The sequence below is a fragment of the Scomber scombrus genome, chromosome 2, assembly GCF_963691925.1.
Source record: "Scomber scombrus chromosome 2, fScoSco1.1, whole genome shotgun sequence".
Taxonomy (NCBI): domain Eukaryota; kingdom Metazoa; phylum Chordata; class Actinopteri; order Scombriformes; family Scombridae; genus Scomber; species Scomber scombrus.
The window spans coordinates 36,342,035-36,360,499 of NC_084971.1; the positions used below are offsets into that span (position 1 = coordinate 36,342,035).

At 42.5% G+C, this 18,465-nt stretch overlaps 1 protein-coding gene across 1 annotated transcript; it reads left to right on the forward strand.

Annotated features, from left to right (window-relative positions):
* Window positions 1-674: 674 nt before the first annotated feature.
* Window positions 675-6,514, forward strand: LOC133999223 (NACHT, LRR and PYD domains-containing protein 12-like). Its single transcript, XM_062438417.1, is given in 8 exon segments — window positions 675-984; window positions 2,193-4,044; window positions 4,692-4,865; window positions 5,371-5,435; window positions 5,438-5,543; window positions 5,678-5,724; window positions 5,951-6,357; window positions 6,359-6,514. Coding segments are annotated over 8 exon segments (3,117 nt in total).
* Window positions 6,515-18,465: the final 11,951 nt, after the last annotated feature.

Consider the following 18,465-nt stretch of genomic DNA (forward strand, 5'->3'; position numbering starts at 1 on the left):
AATTGAAAATTTCTGTCTCTTCACTGTTTTCGATAGATTGATTTTCTGGGGAAATGTTATAAATAATAATTAAATACTAATTGTGCAGAAATGTGCCAGAAAAAGGTGCTATTCAGTATCTAATAATATGTAAAACACCAAAAAAAACAAAAAACAAAACCCAGTGGACACGACAAACAGTCTAACATTCACCGCAGTCGATACTTCAGCACATTAAACAGTCTGATGGCAAATGACTTCCTGCAGCGTTCAGAACAGAGCACTGGCCACAACCGTCTAGGGAGGGTTCAATCTCATTCAAACTTGGATTGATTTATATTGACATTAGATACTTACCACTGGTGACCATGTCTTGACATTTTCTGTCTCATTATTATTATTTAAAGGCCTTTTCTAACTTAATAATTGCTCTTACTTCAGTTATCCATCCATGTGCAAAGTATTTATGATCATATGGTCATTGTGTTCTAGTAGGTGATGTTTGGACTCAACAGTAAGACTCAGCATCAGAGCAAGATAAACATTTAAAACACATTTTTTTTAAATCAATGCAGGATAAGAGGCTTCAACACAATGACCATGGAGCACAATAGAAAGTCTGGCTGTGGGCTGGTGTTTGTGAATGAGAAGTCCTTCGTGTTGAAAATATTCTGTGATTTTATCAGGGAGAGATGATGACGAAGGAAAACCTGCTGAACACTCTGGAGGATTTGAGAGAGAAGGAATTTGAGGATTTCAAGTGGTTCCTAAAGGGTGAAAGTCACCAAGCCATCAAAGCATCCCGGCTGGAGAATGCAGAGAGACGAGACACTGTGGATCTGATGGTGCAGACATACCAACTTCCTGGAGCTGTGGAGGTGACCAAGAAGCTTTTAAAGACGATAAACAGGAATGATCTGCTGCAGAGTTTATCAGACAGCAGCTCAGGACCAGAAGGTCAGTCACAGGAAGACAGAAACATGATGTCACTGCAGGGTGAGAGCTGCATTTAAATACTGAAACAAGATATGAACCTGTTCACACAAGATGCATCTCTCACATCCAGACTGTGGAGGTCAGACATAAATGTTACATTCGTGTTATTTGTTTTAATACTGAAGAACTTCCACATTCACACAGACGATGTCCATCTGTCCACCATGATTAACACAAACATCTCTGCTTTCACTGTCAGTGGAAAAGTCTTCACTTCCTCTCTGATACAGTCATTCAAATCAGCTTTAAATTCAAATGCTGTGTCATTATTGTTATAGCTAAATCTGATAGCCAAGTCTTTTTGTGGTGATGTGAAATGTTATGCCCCACATGCTAATTTAATGCACGCTTACTAAATTTCCAAATTATGTCTCAACATTGGCAATACACAAACAAGAGATACAGGGACTAACATATAGTGAATAGTTTGATGTTAAGTGTCTTGTTGAAAAACACTTTTCACAACAGAAGTCAGGGATTAAACCTTCAGCCCTATAACTAATGGCCAACCTGCTGTTACACTTGAGCTACAGCTGCCCATGTCTCCTGAGTGAACAGGGTTTACAGTAAATACATACAAGGGGAAAATAAGGGACAAATAAGAGGTCTGAGCTCACCTAATTATAAATCAATAGAAGGACTTTATATAAATAAAGCTGAAATGAACTGAACTTTAAAATTAGATCTGGTTTGAATCAGGACAAGAGTCAGTGAGGGGAGGTTAGAATTAATTAATTAATCATTATCAATCAATCAATAATAATAATGGTGGCCAGCTGGAGAACCAGTAGGCCTGCAACACCAGGGAACCATAGGATTTTTAATGACCACAGTGAATCAGGACCTCGGTTTAGCATCTAATCTGAAGGACAACATCTCCTACAGCTCAGTGTTCTAGTCACTGCACTGGGGAATTGGGATGTATTAGGACCAGAGGGGAGACTGCCCCCTACTGGCCTATCAACACCACTTCCAGCAGCAACCTAGTTTTTCCCCAAAAGGTCTCCCATGCCAGAACTAACCTAAAACCCAAGCCTGCTTATATTCAGTGACTCAGCAGATACAGGGTACATGTTGGTATGGCTGCTGACATTCTCACCTATGCACAGCAATATTCAGTTTGAGTGAGTATTTTAGTTATTCTACAGAAACAAACCATGCCTTTACTACTGTTTGTGAAAAAAGACTGTGCATCTTGTATGTTTTCTTTTATTTAGGTCACACAGACGTGATTGTTCCAGTACCAGAACCACAACCCATCTCACATTACCAAGACAACCTTCAGTCAAACCTCCAGGATACATTTATGTGCCTTCAAGAGGGGTGGGCACAGAAGAAGGATGAGCAACGCCTGGATGATATCTACACAGAGCTGTACATCACAGCTGGGGGTGATGTATACATCAACACACAGCATGAGGTCAGACAGATTGAGACAGCAAGGAAGTCAGCAGACACAGTTAAGCTCAGTGACATTTTTAAAATCCGCTCTGGAAGATATAAACCTATCAGAACAGTTCTGACCAATGGAATTGCAGGAATTGGCAAAACATTCCTTGTGCACAAGTTTGTGTTGGACTGGGCCGAAGGACGAACCAATCAAGATGTGCATCTCATTTTCCCCTTCACCTTCCGTCAGCTGAATTTACTGAAGGGACAAAAGTTTAGATTGGCAGAGCTCATTCATCAATGCATCAGGGAGACCAGAGACATCAAGGAGGAGGCTCTAAATCACATCTTTACAACTCTGCAGTCATCAGGAAACACCAACTTCGACAAGAGTTCTTTCAAACTACTGTTTGTGTTTGATGGACTGGATGAGAGCCGCCTTCAATTGGACTTTAATGTCAATGACATTGTCAATCTTGATGTAACAAAGTCAACTGATGTGGAAGTCCTGCTGAGGCAACTCATCAACAGAAAAGAGTTAAGCTCAGCTCGCATCTGGATAACCACACGACCTGCGGCAGCCAATCAGATCCCTCAAGACTTTGTCGACAGCATGACAGAGGTCAGAGGGTTCACTGACCCACAGAAGGAGGAGTACTTCAGGAAGAGATTCAGAGAGGAGGAGCAGGCCAGAACCATCATCTCCCACATCAAGATATCCCGAAGCCTCCACATCATGTGCCACATCCCAGTCTTCTGCTGGATCACTGCTACAGTTCTGGAGGATGTGTTGAGCAGAGAGGGAGGAGAGCTGCCCAAGACCCTGACTGAGATGTACACAGAATTCCTGGTGTTCCAGATTGATCGAACGAAAGAAAAATATGGCCCAGACAAATGCTTGCAGTACATTAAGTCATTAGCAAAACTGGCTTTCCACCAGTTGGAAAAGGGCAACTTGATCTTCTACGAGAAAGACCTGATAGAGAGTGGCATTGATGTCAGTGGAGCCTCGGTGTGCTCAGGAGTGTTCACACAGATCTTTAAAGAGGAACGTGGGAAGAAAAATGATGAAAAGATGTTCAGCTTTGTCCATCTGAGCATTCAGGAGTTTCTGGCAGCTTTCTATGTAGAGAGGTCTCTCATTAACAGAAACAAGAATGTCATGTCTGAGCCAGTGCAAACTTGTGCAAAACATGTACAAATGGTTTTCTGCAAACCATCTGTGAGAAAGCTCCACAGGTTTGCTATTGACAAGGCCTTAACGAGTCCAAATGGACACCTGGACTTGTTCCTCCGCTTCCTCCTGGGTCTTTCACTGCAGACCAATCAGAATCTCCTACGAGGCCTGCTAAAAAAGAAAAGAAGCTCACAGACGAGTCAGAAAACAGTTAAGTACATCAAGGAGAAGATCAGTGACAATCTGTCTGCAGAGAGAAGCATCAATCTGTTCCACTGTCTGAATGAACTGAATGATCGTTCTCTAGTGGAGGAGATCCAACAGTCCCTGAGATCAGGAAGTCTCTCCACAGATAAACTGTCTCCTGCTCAGTGGTCAGCTCTGGTCTTCATCTTACTGTCATCAGAAGAAGATATGGACGTGTTTGATCTGAAGAAATACTCTGCTTCAGAGGAGGCTCTTCTGAGGCTGCTGCAAGTGGTCAAAGCCTCCAACAAAGCTCTGTAAGTAGACAGATAACTGCAAATACTAAGGTTGTATTTAGACTAAATCAGGTGTTGCATCAAAAAACGCCAGTCATTCCATTCATTGTTGTCGGCTTAGGCAGGATTTTGGCCGCAGTTCCGCTTTGAGTTAACTTTTAGAGAAACGCAACTCAACATTGCAGTAGCCAGCGATAACAGTGACAAAGCCAGTGAGTCAGATCAATAAATTGTTGTTTTCTGATTGGTGGTTATGTTCAAGAGCACAAACATGCCCACACAACTCTTCAGTCAACAAATTAATTAGTTAGTGTAATGGAGTCATCCATCATATTGTTTTTCTCAGTGTTAGACGTCTTCAGATGAACGTAGTCTTGTAAAATGAGCTCATACAATGTAGTTTCTTGGGGCATTTTATGCCTTTTATGCCTGATATTGCACTGCGAAACTATGGGGCACCTCACTATTTATACTATTTACTTAAACCAGACAAAGAATCTTGATGAGTGAATTATTCAAGTTGAAAATATTTCATTTTATAAAAATTATATTAATTAACCAAAGATCTTAATGACTTATAGAGAGGGAAGGCAACTCTAAAATGGTGATTGTTTGTACTTTGTAAACAACAGAAACAGTGTTCATCTTTATCACTAACTCTCCCTCAGGTTGAGTGACTGTAACCTCTCAGAGAGAAGCTGTGCAGCTCTGTCTTCAGTTCTCAGCTCCCAGTCCTCTAGTCTGAGAGATCTGGACCTGAGTAACAACGACCTGCAGGATTCAGGAATGAAGCTGCTCTCATCTGGACTGGAGAATCCACACTGTACACTGGAGACCCTCAGGTCAGATCACTGTGATGCTTTTGTGTAATACTGTTTTCGTACCTCAACCATGAAATGGTGTATGGTCAAGTTTTTGATTTGCATGAAACATACAATGTGCGATACGGCCTCTTAGAGTAAAATACATTTCATGACTAAACTAAACTCAATATTGTAAATGCAATAAGACTTTTGTAAGTAAGAGTGAGCCTTATCAAATCAGCAACTGGATTTGTGAGATCATGAGATCACATGAGAATCCTCATAAGACGCCGATTATTACCATTACTTGAGTGTGCACAGCTGGATGGTGATCATTAAGTTCAAGGTGTTGGATCCTTTAGCAGTGACTTCTCTTTCGCAAGTTTCAAAAATTGGAGATCCATCTCCTCACACAACCCCCTAGCCATTCTTTATGTATCCAGAACGCTTCACTGTTGGGTCCCTCAGACATTGTCAGAACACATTTCGTTTAAGCAATACTCAAACACAAATGAGAGGACTCTCCTGGTGTGTGTGTCTCCAGGTTGTCAGGATGTCTGATCACAGAGGAAGGCTGTGCTTCTCTGGCCTCAGCTCTGAGCTCCAACCCTCCCATCTGAGAGAGCTGGACCTGAGCTACAATCATCCAGGAGACTCAGGAGAGAAGATTCTGTCTGCTGGACTGGAGGATCCACACTGGAGACTGGACACTCTCAGGTATGGACAGACAACGATGTGATCCAGTTTGAACCCTGCAGACCTCTGAGGTCGGTCAGCTCTAATGCTTCTTCACAGAATCCAAACATGCTGAAGATGCTTTCATGTGTTCATAAATCTCTTTCTTCCTCCAGACTGGATCATGGTGGAGAACAGAGGCTGAAACCTGGTCCGAGGAAGTGTAAGTGTTTGTTCTTTGATTCACGAAGACAAGACAGCACATGTTAAAGTAGTTTCAATCAAAAGCTTGTTTATCTGCATTCAATTCTGAGTTTGACAGAAGATCTAATAAAACTAATCAGAAGTTTTCATCTCTAACAGTCAGTCTGTTAATGAAACAACCAATAAACCATCAGGTGTGTTAGATGATAAACTGCTGCTATAGTGTGTCTCGTTCTCTTCATCAGATTTCTGTGAACTCACAGTGGACACAAACACAGTCAACCGAAACCTCAAGCTGTCTGACAACAACAGGAAGGTGACACATGTGACAGAGAAGCAGCCATATCCGGATCATCCAGAGAGGTTTGACTACTGGGAACAGCTGCTGTGTACAGAAGGTCTGACTGATCACTGTTACTGGGAGGTCGAGTGGAGTGGAGAGGTTCTTATATCAGTGAGTTACAGAGGAATCAGACGGAAAGGAAACAGCACTCACTGCAGGTTTGGCGCAAATAATCAGTCCTGGAGTCTGAGGTGCTCTGTCGGTGGTGGTTACTCTTTCTGGCACAACAACACAAGAACATACCTCCCTTCCTCCACCTCCACCACATCTTCCCTCACCTCCTCCTCCTCTGTCTCTAACAGAGTAGCAGGTGTATGTGGACTGTCCTGCTGGCACTCTGTCCTTCTACAGAGTCTCCTCTGACACACTGATCCACCTCCACACCTTCAACACCACATTCACTGAACCTCTGTATGCTGGGTTCTGGTTCTGGTCTGGATCTTCAGTGTCTTTGTGTTCTCTATAGAGGGAAGATTCTCCTCAAGTGTAGAGAAATATTCACACTAATGACAAACCAGGCGGGGAGTTCCGGTCCTCTGAAATGAGGCCAACGCGGAAGTAACTTAAAACTGCATTCTATCAAAAGGCCACCAGGGGGCGACCGTTTTGGTGTCAAAACGATAAAGCAGGGTATGCATTAGGGCGTGGCTACGTGGTGATTGACAGGTTGATTGGTTCACAGGTTCAGGAGGGCGCCTCATGCTCCTCCTGATGCCCATATAAGTAGAATCCCTGTTTTTATTTTTCCCAGCATGCACCTGAAATTTTCAAGATGGCGCTGCTCAGATCCGATACTATTGGCCTCCGAGCAGCAGTCCACAAACCAATGGGTGACGTCACAGATGTTACGTCCATTTCTTATAAACAGTCTATGTGACAAACACATTTTTTTATTAGTCTTACCAATCTATGAGGAAATGTCTCCATTTTTTCTCATTTGTTTCTGCAAGACACACAATATGTTTGGTGTGTTCTTTTCTTTTCTTTTCACTTTGGAACCTGAAAATGTTCTCATGTAAATAAGTATGTATTTCCACTAAAACCAGGTTCCACACACATGCACATATCCTGATCCTGTCACAGTCTGGCTCTGTGCTCCATAGCTGCCATTATCCACCAGTCCACCAGATGGCGTCAGACGTCTTCTCTGAATGTTGGAACGGGACACTGAAGTCTGCTTTTACACCCGTTGGGAAATGTGAAAGTTTAACATGTGTTTCTGTAGATTTGAGTGATTTGCATTTACAGCCTCTGAGTGCCATGCTTGATGAACAAATTATGACAGTGTTCTAGTCATCAGAGATTTTAATATTCATGTCTGCTGTCCCGGTGAGCCGCCGGTTAAAGACTTTCTAAATCTTCTTGACTCTTTCAGTTTTGTACAGTCCGTGAGCAGATCCTAAACAAGAGCGTGGGCTCACACTAGATCTTGTTTTATTATGTAGTCTAACTGTTTTTAACATTAAAGTATAAAATACAGTTTTCTCTGATCATATGTGTGTTTTATTTGAAATCTCTCTCCTCTGTCATATTGATAAACTGTGTACTCCAGCTTGGTGCTGTTGTAGGTTTAAGCCTTCCACTACTATACGGTTATGTAATGAATGGTAGAAGGCCTTTGTACAGGACACCAGTTGGGAAATGTGAATAAGGACTTTAACATGTGTTTCTGTAGATTTGAGTCATTTGCATTTACAGCCTCTTTGTGCCATGCTTAATGAACTGAGTATTTAGATATATATTCATGTATTTTCCTAGCCGGGTTTGGTTATGTTGGTTAATTATGAAGAGGATTCTGTTTTCTGGTTCTTTAGTTTTCTGCAGCTCTGAATTTTTCCTCCTTTATCTCTGTTCTGCTTTTCCCTCCACACCTGCCCTGCATCAGTCTCATTAGCCCTGCTCCTCCCCAGCTGATCGGCCTGTTCCGCGTTCTCCTCCTTTCTCCCCACCTGCACCTCATCTCCTCATTAGGTTAGTTAGTATTTTTTTTATTTAGGTCCTGGTTTTCTGTTTCGGGTTGTTTCGTGTTGCCTTGTCTAGATAAAGAGTTATTCTTCAGTTCCTGCCCTGAGTTGTTTACAGTGACCGGTGTTGGGGAACAATACTTTTAAAAGTAACTAATTACATTACAAAGTTGGTGCTAATAATAGTAACTAGTTCCATTCCAGCATTATCTTGTGAGAACAGTAACTGGTTAGTGTACTTTAGTGTTACTTTGTGATTCCTCATGTAGTTTTAGTCCAGACCTCCTTTAAATATAGAATAGAATAGAATATACTTTATTGTCCCTTAGGGGGAAGTTTGTCATAGACTCAAAGTGCTTGGTGCTTAGTAGCAGCTTCCCTTACAGACAATAAATACACATAAAATACATATTGTACAAATTAAATCAAATAAAAAACAAAACAAACAGAACACCAAGTTATTGCACATTTCCATCAGCGTACAGATCTACGTAACATTTTGATGGAGGCAGGTTGGTACGAAAGTATTTAAAATGGTTCAAACCACACGCCTTCCCCAACACTCATTGTTTCATCGTCATTATCTTGTTGGCCTTTTCCAGATGACTTCATCAGTTGCGTTACTGCGTCACAGTGGATAAGACACTGGTTTCATGTGGCTGACTCATCAGTCCTCTGCACGAGCCCAGTAGGAGAAGAATGTTTAATGTGATTGAAATTTTTTTTTCTAGAAAGCAGCTGAAACTCCTGATGTCGACTCACGTTGTTTAGCTCAAGTCATAGTCATAATGTGGCTTAACCCTCTTGTCGTCCTCCTCCGGGTCAAATTGACCCCGTCTGTTTTGACTGTTCCTTCTTCTCTCCTTCTTTCCTTCCCTCCTTCCTTTCCTTTCCTTCCTCCCTTCTTTCTTTCCTCCGTCCTACCTTCCTTCTTTCCTCTCCTCCCTCCTTTCCTTCCTTCCTCCTTTCCTTCCTTCTGCCTCCCTTCTTTCCTTCCTTCTTCCTCCTTACATTCCTTGACTTGAGGACAACAGGAAGGTTAATAAGACTAAACTAAAGTCACTGTCCTCATTCTGTGTAAAATCAGTCTGAGGTAGACAAATGAACTTAAGAGTCATTTTCCCTGCAGCTCAGTATGGAAACACTAACAGCTGACATCTCATTATCTCCAGCTGGATTATAGAGACAGATGTAATGAAACACGGTTGAGAAGCTCATCTGTGAGTCTGAATGTGACAAATTCATAAGAAAAAGAAGTCAAGAACACAGAGGACGAACTGAGCCGCTTCCAGCAGCACGACAGCAATAACAAACCGGACTGAGCCAGTTTGATGGGTTTAACTCTGCAGGCTGTTAGTGAAGGTTACAGCGAGCCCACGTCATACTGAAACATATAGCGTGACCTTTGACCCCGTCTGTGCCTTTCAGCCTGAGACCAACAGCTCTATGATATCAGATATAATACAGCTCATATGATATCAGATATAATACTACACTGATTATGCTGCTCCCTTTGTTTCAGGTACAGAGATACTGAGCCACACAAGATGATGTTATGATAAGAGAAGAGATATATATTAAATAGCATAGAGGAGTCATATTGACCCCGTCTGTTTTGACTGTTCCTTCCTCTCTTCCTTTCTCCCTCCCTTTTTCCTTTATTCCTTCCTCCTTTCCTTCCTTCTTCCTCCCTTCCTTCTTTCCTCCCTGCTTTCCTTCCTTCTTCCTCCCATCCTTCCTCCTTTCCTTCCTTTCTTCCTTCCTCTGTACCTCTTTTCCTTTTTCCCTCCCTCCCTCCCTCCTTCCTTCTTTCCTTCCTCTTCCTCCCTTCCTTCTTTCCTCCCTCCTTCCTCCCTTCCTTCCTCACTTCCTCCCTCCTTTCCTTCCTTTTTCCTCCCTTCCTTCCTCCTTTCCTTCCTTCCTTCCTCCTTTCCTTCCTTCCTTCTTTCCTCCCTCCTTTCATTCCTCCCTCCCTCCCTCCTTTCCTTCCTTCTTTCTCCCCTCCTTCCTCCTTTCCTTCCTCCCTCCTTTCCTCACTCCTTTCCTTCCTTCCTTATTTCCTCCCTTTCATTCCTCCCTCCCTTCCTTGACTCGAGGACAACAGAAGGGTTAAATTAAAAAGTAATGAAAGAGAAGAAATAAACTAAAAGAATGATTTTATAACAGAAGACAAAAAGGCAAACAATGAAAATGTGTTTGAGATGATTTCTCCTCTAAATGTAGACGAGCCTCATTTGACTCTGTATCATGTTCTCTGCTGTCAATCATCCTGCGGCCGCGGTATCAGCTGGCGTTCAGCCTGCAGAGGAGAAACCACCAGCAGCCAATCAGCATCAAGCTTCTGTTCTCTCACTGAAGAAACAGCCAATCAGCATCAGAGAGGAAAGATACGCTGAGTCACTCCGTCTGAAGAGTCGACAGATACAAGAGCAAAGAAACACGTGACGGTGACTCCGACACCTTCAGCATGTCGGACTGTAATAATAACAAGTAGTTTATTCAAGTGTACTACGAGTATACTTATTTTATACTAACCCTCCTGTTGTCCTTGAGTCAAGGAAGGAAGGGAGGAAGAAGGAAGGAAAGGAGGAAGGAATGAAGGAGGGAAGGAAAGGAGGGAGGGAGGGAGGGAGGAAGGAAGGGAGGAAAGGAAAGAAGGAAGGAGGAAGGGAAGGAAAGAAGGAAGGAAGTAAGGTAGGAGGGAGGGAGGAAGGAAGGAAGGACAGAAGGAAGGAAGAAAGGGAAGGAGGAAGGAAAGAAGGAAGGGAGGAAAGAGAGAGGAAGGAAAGAAAGAGAGGAGGAAGGAAGGGAGGAAGAAGGAAGGAAAGGAGGAAGAAGGAAGGAAAGGAAGGAGGGAAGGAAGGAAAGGAGGGAGGGAGGGAGGAAGAAGAAAGGAAGGGAGGGAGGGAGGAAGGAAAGGAGGGAAGAAATGGAGGGAGGGAAGGAAAGAAGGAAAGAGGAAATGAAAGAAGGAGGGAGGAAGGAAGGAAAGAAGGAAGGAAAGAAGGAAAAGAGGGAGGAAGGAAGGAAATAAGGAAGGAAAGAAGGAAGGAAAGAAGGAGAGAAGGAGGACTGCAACAGAAATTATTAAAAGGGAAGTTTAAGTGGCAGTAGTAGTGAGCATTACAATCACTCTGTCTCTCTCACACACACACACACACACACACACACACACACACACACACACACACACACACACGCTGGGGTATAAATAAAGGCTGTGGAGGAATGTGAGTGGTGATTATCAGTCAGCAGAGATAAAGTTTGTCACCTCACTACTCAAAGCTGCAGAGAGACCAGTTCACCAGTCAGACTGCTGGTTTCCCTTCATTAAAGGACCAGTTCTACCAGTCAGACTGCTGGTTTCCCATCATTAAAGGACCAGTTCTACCAGTCAGACTGCTGGTTTCCCTTCATTAAAGGACCAGTTCTACCAGTCAGACTGCTGGTTTCCCTTCACTGTTTAGTTTTTCTGTTAATGTATTAATGTTTGTTGTTCATTATCTTCTTCCTTTTTAGTTATTGTTAGTTTTCCCGCTGTATCAACATGTTGGCTTGTCTAAACCATAGACTGTTTATATAAAATGGACGTAACATCCGTGACGTCACCCATTGGTTTGTGGACTGCTGCTCGGAGGCCAATAGTTTCGGATCTGAGCAGCGCCATCTTGAAAATTTCAGGTGCATGCTGGGAAAAATAAAAACATGGATTCTACTTATATGGGCATCAGGAGGAGCATGAGGCGCCCTCCTGAACCTGTGAACCAATCAACCTGTCAATCACCACGTAGCCACGCCCTAATGCATACCCTGCTTTATCGTCACATATAAAATCAGGGAGGCCAAAATGTCCCAAATGAACATCATACTGCATTGAAGAAGGCTTTAAACTAGCGATTGAGACCATAAACACATTTTGAAAACGTTTACTGAGGTTAGAAATCAAGTGAGAAGTTGGTGAATTCTCCATTGACTTGTATAGAGACGGAAGTCCTTTTGACACCAAAACGGTCGCCCCCTGGTGGCCTTTTGATAGAATGCAGTTTTAAGTTACTTCCGCGTTGGCCTCATTGCAGAGGACCGGAGCTCCCCACCTGGTCTTGACCTCTCCTGATACATGTCTTATCTTTTCTTTTATATGGATTTAATGCAGTCTTACACATGTGAAGTGTAAACAGCTGATTCAGCAGACTTTTAACGGAGACTATTACATCATCTTAATACATATTGAGCATATTACCATCACTTATTGTCACTGAGCCTTTTGTGAAGTTATGTGGACCAAATATCAGAAACACCTTTTTATATATTAGAGTAACACAAGAAAGCTTCTCTATCAGTCTCAAAAATCATCAGTAGAAACATAAATATATATTTAATCTTACTTTACTGAAACCTTCTGTAACAAAGTACTGAAATATACTTTTAGTACTTTTGTTTTATTCCACATTAGGACATTTGAATTTTAGTTCAATAACATGATCCTGGTTTATATCATCTCTGTTCTGGCTTCTGCTTCAGCCCAACTCTGTTTTAATTAGAAATTATCTTTATATTCTCTTTAACTGTTTTCCTCATTATGTTGCTCTATGTGTAAAGTGCCTTGAGATGACTTATGAAATAAATATTGATTGATTAACTAGTCATTTTCTTCTTTACTTCTTTCCTCTGAGCTTTTCATCCCTTTGTTCTTCATGTGAAATGAGTCAGCAACAGTCTGCAGGTGGTTTTGATGAGAACGATGATAATCACCACGGCTCACTGATCCTCTGCTTCAGATCATTCTGAGTAGCAGCTGAGATGAAACCTCCCGATTCTCCTGATGACTTTATGCACCAAAAACTAAACGTTACAATTCAAACCTGATTTAACCTTCATGTCGTCCTCCCGGGTCAAATTGACCCCGTCTGTTTTGACTGTTCCTCCTTTCCTCTTTCTTTGCTCCCTTCCTTCCTCCTTTGCTTCCTCCCTTCCTTCCTCCTTTCCTCCGTCTTTCCTCCCTCCTTTCCTTCCTTCCCTCCTTCCTCCCCCCTACCTTCCTTCTTTCCTCTGTCCTTCTTTCCTTCCTTACTCCCTTCCTCTTTTCCTTTCTCCCTCCTTCCTTCTTTCCTCCCTCCCTACTCCCTTCCTTCTTTCCTCCATCATTCCTTCCTTCCTTTCCCTGATCCCTTCTTTCCTTTCCTCCCTTCCTTCCTCCCTCCTTTCCTTCCTTTCTTCCAGGTGAGTTTTAGTGATTGTTGTAAATGTTTCAACCTTCATGTCTTCATGCAACGAGCCTCTGAGGTTGAGTCCCTCCTTCTGTCAGATCAACATGTTTATGACAGATTAAGCTGTGTGAACCCCTCAGGACCCTCGAGGGCCAGCGGGTCTCTGGTCACCTCCTCCTCCTCCTCCTCCTCCTGCGGGTGGAAGTGGAAAATCGCTGCTGTGAAGGTTGCACATGTGTCAGGTGAGGAGGACACTTATCCCAGCATTCCTGCCTGTTCGGCCGCCACTCTCTGCTCGCCGTTATCTCCCCCACGTGTCGGCAGAGACGAGGAGCTGCTGGACGGCCCCGGGCCCCGCAGAGCCTTGTATGGCCATGGCCCGCTGGGAGAGGGACGATAAGCAGCGCGCAGCCTGCTATGCGGCCATGTTTAGAACAATGTCTGTTTCTGTTAAATTTAGAGCAGTTATCGGACGCAACTCTCCCTCCTGAAGGCACTCTGTTCTTCTGCTGCCGCGGCGTCAGGATCAGAGGTGAGTACCGGATCACAGAAGGGACAAAAAGCTGCCGTTTTCCTTTTGAGTTTATTCACCCAGAAAGTGAAAGAGATGATGGATGTTTTGATGCTGACTTGAAGACTGGAAGGAAAGAAAGAAAGAAAGAAAGAAAGAAAGAAAGAAAGAAAGAAAGAAAGAAAGAAAGAAAGAAAGAAAGGACAGATGGAAGGAAGGAAGGAAAGAAAGAAAGAAAGGATGGATGGAAGGAAGAGAAAGGGAGGAAGGAAAAATGGAATGAAAGGCAGATAGAAGGAAGGAAGAGAAGACACGAAGGAAGTAAAGAAAGAAAGAAAGGACAGATGGAAGGAAGGAAGGAAGGAAGAGAAGACACGAAGGAAAGAAAGAAAGAAAGAAAGAAAGAAAGAAAGAAAGAAAGAAAGAAAGAAAGAAAGAAAGAAAGAAAGAAAGAACAGATGAAAGGAAGAAAGGGAGGAAGGAACGTGGGCCGGATTGGACTCCTCGGCAGGCCGGTTCTGGCCCACAGGCCTCATGTTTGACACCACTACCTTAAAACATCATTATTTTCCCTCCATAAAGATCCTCATGTGTAAAATACTAAACTAAAGAAACTGTGAAAATACATCATTGTTCATCAAGGGAGGAGATAATCGTTCATTCATCGTAATCGAGGTTAAAAGTTCAATTAATGGTGATTTAGATTTTTGCCATAATCTCCTAACCCTACCTGTAGTAGTGAATAACCTGATAACACAGCTTTATAGTCACTTTAATATCTTGTAATAATAGTTGTAATGTTTTTTTTATATTGATGAAGAAAAGTTGTGACAATGCTGCAGGGTTGTCATGGTTACGCAATAGTATGGTATAATAATATTGTATTATTGTAGTTTTGCAGGGATTTTAATGTAGTGAAGACGTAACGCTGCAGTGGTGCAATGATGATGATGATGATGATGATGATGATGATGATGAGCTGTTGTAGTAAAGTTGCAATAATGTTTTTTTATAGTTATTTTAATGTGCATTGTCACGTTGTCTCATAGCTGCAGTAATAGTTGTATTAATGATTGTGTATTGATGTAGAAAAGGTGTGCTGCTGTAGTAGTGAATAACCTGATGATACAGCTTTATAGTCACTTTAATATCTTGTAACAATAGTTGTAATGTTTTTTTATATTGATGAAGAAAGGTTGTGACAATGCTGCAGGGTTGTCATGGTTACGCAATAGTATGGTAGCAGTATTTATGTAGTACAGTAATAGTAATAGTAGAGATACTGTACCTGATGCAGTACTATGATGTTGTACTATCAAGTAAGTAATACTAGCAGTTGTGATGCAATATTGTCATTAATGTAGTAATTTCATAATAATGAGATTCTTACTTTTTAGTGTTGTAATAGTGAATAGAAAAGTATGGTTATGTTGATGTAGAAAACCTGCAGTTGTTTTTTAGAGGTTTTGCACTGATGTGATTATGTTGTAGTACAGTGTCTGATAGCAGTCATGATGCTGTGATAATGTAGTTCTGCATGGTTTCTTCATTCAAGGGTCACATACAGCCCAATTTTATATTATGTTGGCCGGTCCATTAAAAAGAGAAGGAAGGAAGGAAGGAAGGAAGTAAGGAAGGAAGGAAGACAGGAAGAAAAGATGGAAGGAAGGAAGGAAGGAAGGAAGGAAGGAAGGAAGGAAGGAAGGAAGGAAGGAAAGAAGATAGGAAGAAAAGATGGAAGGAAGGAAGGAAGGAAGGGAGGAAAGAAGGAAGAAATGAAAGACAGATGGAAGGAAGGAAGGAAGGAAGGAAGGAAGGAAGGAAGGAAGGAAGGAAGGAAGGAAAAACAGATGGAAGGAAGGAAGGAAGAGAAGACAGGAAGAAAAGATGGAAGGAAGGAAGGAAAGAATAAAAGACAGGAAGGAAAGGTGAAAGGAAGAAAGGGAGGAAGGAGGCAAAGAAAAAAGAAAGAAAGAAAGAAAGAAAGAAAGAAAGAAAGAAAGAAAGAAAGAAAGAAAGAAAGAAAGAAAGAAAGGACAGATGGAAGGAATAGAACACAGGAAGGAAGGTGGGCCGGCTTGGACTCCTCGGCGGGCCGGTTCTGGCCCACGGACCGCATGTTTGAGACCCCTGCTTTACATGGTAAAAGATCTAAACTTATAAAGGTTAATCACAAGAAGATTGAACTCTGTGACCTTAAACCTCATTTAAAAGCAGAGCAGCACAGATTGACACCTCAGATACAGCGCCCTCTAGTGGTGGTTAATGATTTCTGCAGGACTCAGACTAAGCAGGTATAAACTTTAAACTGCAGCTGAACTGAAGACAGAAGCATCATCAGTCTGTTAGTGTGTTGTTGATGCTGACATGACATCGTTCAGTAGTGTGTAGTTTTAGTGATGTGACAGATCGCAGGTTATCTGAGCTGCAGGAGGGAAACGTGTTATGGTCGTGTTTGTGATATCGACTCTCAGCCTTCCTGTCGTCTTCTCTCTTCACTCTATCGAGGTATTTCTAACCTATTGGATGAGCTGCAGCAGCATTATCCTCACCTAACACACAGTTTAACCCTCGTGTCGTCCTCCCGGGTCAAATTGACCCCATCTCTTTTGACTGTTCCTTCTTTCCTTCCTTCCTTCCTCTTTCTTTAATTTTTCCTTCATTCTTCCCCTCCTTCCCTCTTTCTTTGCTCCCTCCTCCTTCCTTCCTTCCTTCCTTCCTTCCTAACCCCGAGGACAACAGGAAGGTTAATTCATGACTTTGTGGAAAGCGTGTTCAGATTCGTTACCAACGATGATGGAAACAGAAACAGAGTTTAGTGAGTGTGAAACTTTATCCAATGATAATAAATCAGATGAAGCAGACGATGCAGTTCATCACAGGTGTTTGTTGGAATAGTTTGCAAATCTATTTATATACAGGCAGGACTGGCAATGTGGAAATTCTGACAAAGTGACAGATGGACCAGTACCTAGTGGACTATAAGGCCACCAGCAGTGTGGGGAGAAGACTCAGTGTGCCACCTTAGAACAGCACATCTTATTGGTGGTTTCATGGTCCCAACTGTCAACAGACTTCCTGTACTGTAAGGCTCGAACAGGAAGTGCTACTGTCATCCTCCGATCACCTCATCAAGCGGATAGCTGTGATAGACTGAATATCACTGCAGTACAAATCAAACGATAATGCTTGTTCAGAAAAGTGTTTAAAATTCCTTCGGACAGTGACACGTGGTTGGATCTTTGTAATGTTGTGTCATGGATGCTGTTGGGCAGTGAAGAGATTTATAATGTTGATTTATAACTTTTCTCCTCCCGTCATTGGCCAATCACACCAAGACAAATATGAGCAGATTTAACTTTGTTTGACATCCACAAAAAACCCTAAAACATCAGGGTCAGTTTGATGCACCCAGACTTTAATATCGTGCCTTTATGATTCCGAAAGCTTTGCATGCTACACTCAGTATTCTGAGTCACAGGACTGTGGATGTTTTTGTTTAGAACATTTACAACAAGTTTTCTTTTGAATCCGAAGTCGTGTTGGAACCAGATGCTGACTACATTAGATTTAACCTTAGGGTCGTCCTCCCGGGTCAAATTGACCCCGTCTGTTTTGACTGTTGCTCTTTTCCTTTCTTCTTTCCTTCCTTCCTCCCTTCCTCTTTTCCGTTCTCCCTCCCTCCTTCCTTTTTTCCTACCTCCATCCTTCCTTCCTTCTTTCCTCTGTCCTTCCTTTCCTTCCTTCCTCCCTTTCTTCCCTTCCTTCCGTCTGTCTTTTTTCCCCCTCCCTCCTTCTTTCCTTCCCTCCTTCCTTCCTTCCTCCCTACCTCTTTTCCTTTCTCCCTGCCTCCTTCCCTCTTTCCTTCCTTCCCTCCTTTTCTTCCTTCCTCCTGTCCATCCTTCCTTCCTTCCTCCTGTCCTTCCTTCCTCCCTCCTTTCCTTCCTTCTTCCTCCCTTCCTTCCTTCCTTTTTCCTCCCTCCCTTTCTTCCCTCCCTCCCTCCTTACTCCTTTCCTTCCTCCCTTCTTTCTCTCCTTACTTCCTTCCTCTTTTCCTCCCTCCCTCCCTCCTTCCTCATTCCTTCCTTCCTTCCTTCTTCCTGTCTTTCCTTGACCTGAGGACAACAGGAGGGTTAAGCATCTGGATACTTCAGATCCACCACTGAGAGAGAGGGAGGGAGGGTTATGGGGGGGGGGGGGGGGGCTATGGGGGGGATATGGGGGAGTGGGGGGGCAGAGCTGGATCATCAGAGTCACCCAGTCGAACAGGCAGCAGTGTGAACAGACAGCAGTGTGCAGCGTCCGCAGCGACACTGTTTCTCTCTCTGTGTTGTTTCAGCTTCAGTCTGACGGGATCGTTGTTGTTTTACTGGACGTTTTGTTTTCTTCTTCACTTCTTCTGTGTTTTTACCTCAAGGATTTAAACTCTGCAGATGTTTTTTTTGTGGATATTCTGACAAAAAAAAAAACCCAGAGAAACTTCATGGTTGTTTTTTGTTTTTGTGTCAAAGCTCCTGAAACAGTTTGACGGTAGGTTTCTGATTCCTTAATGTAGTCGAACCCTTTTAATGAGGAAAAGGAGCATGATAACTTTTTTTAAAAATGTTGTCATGCGTCTAAACATTAACTTATAAATCAGAATAATGTCAGTGTGTCTTTAATTAATCCTTTAAATCCAGAAGAGTTAGTGTGTAATGTTGGATCTATGTTATTATTTCTAATTAATCAGAATAAA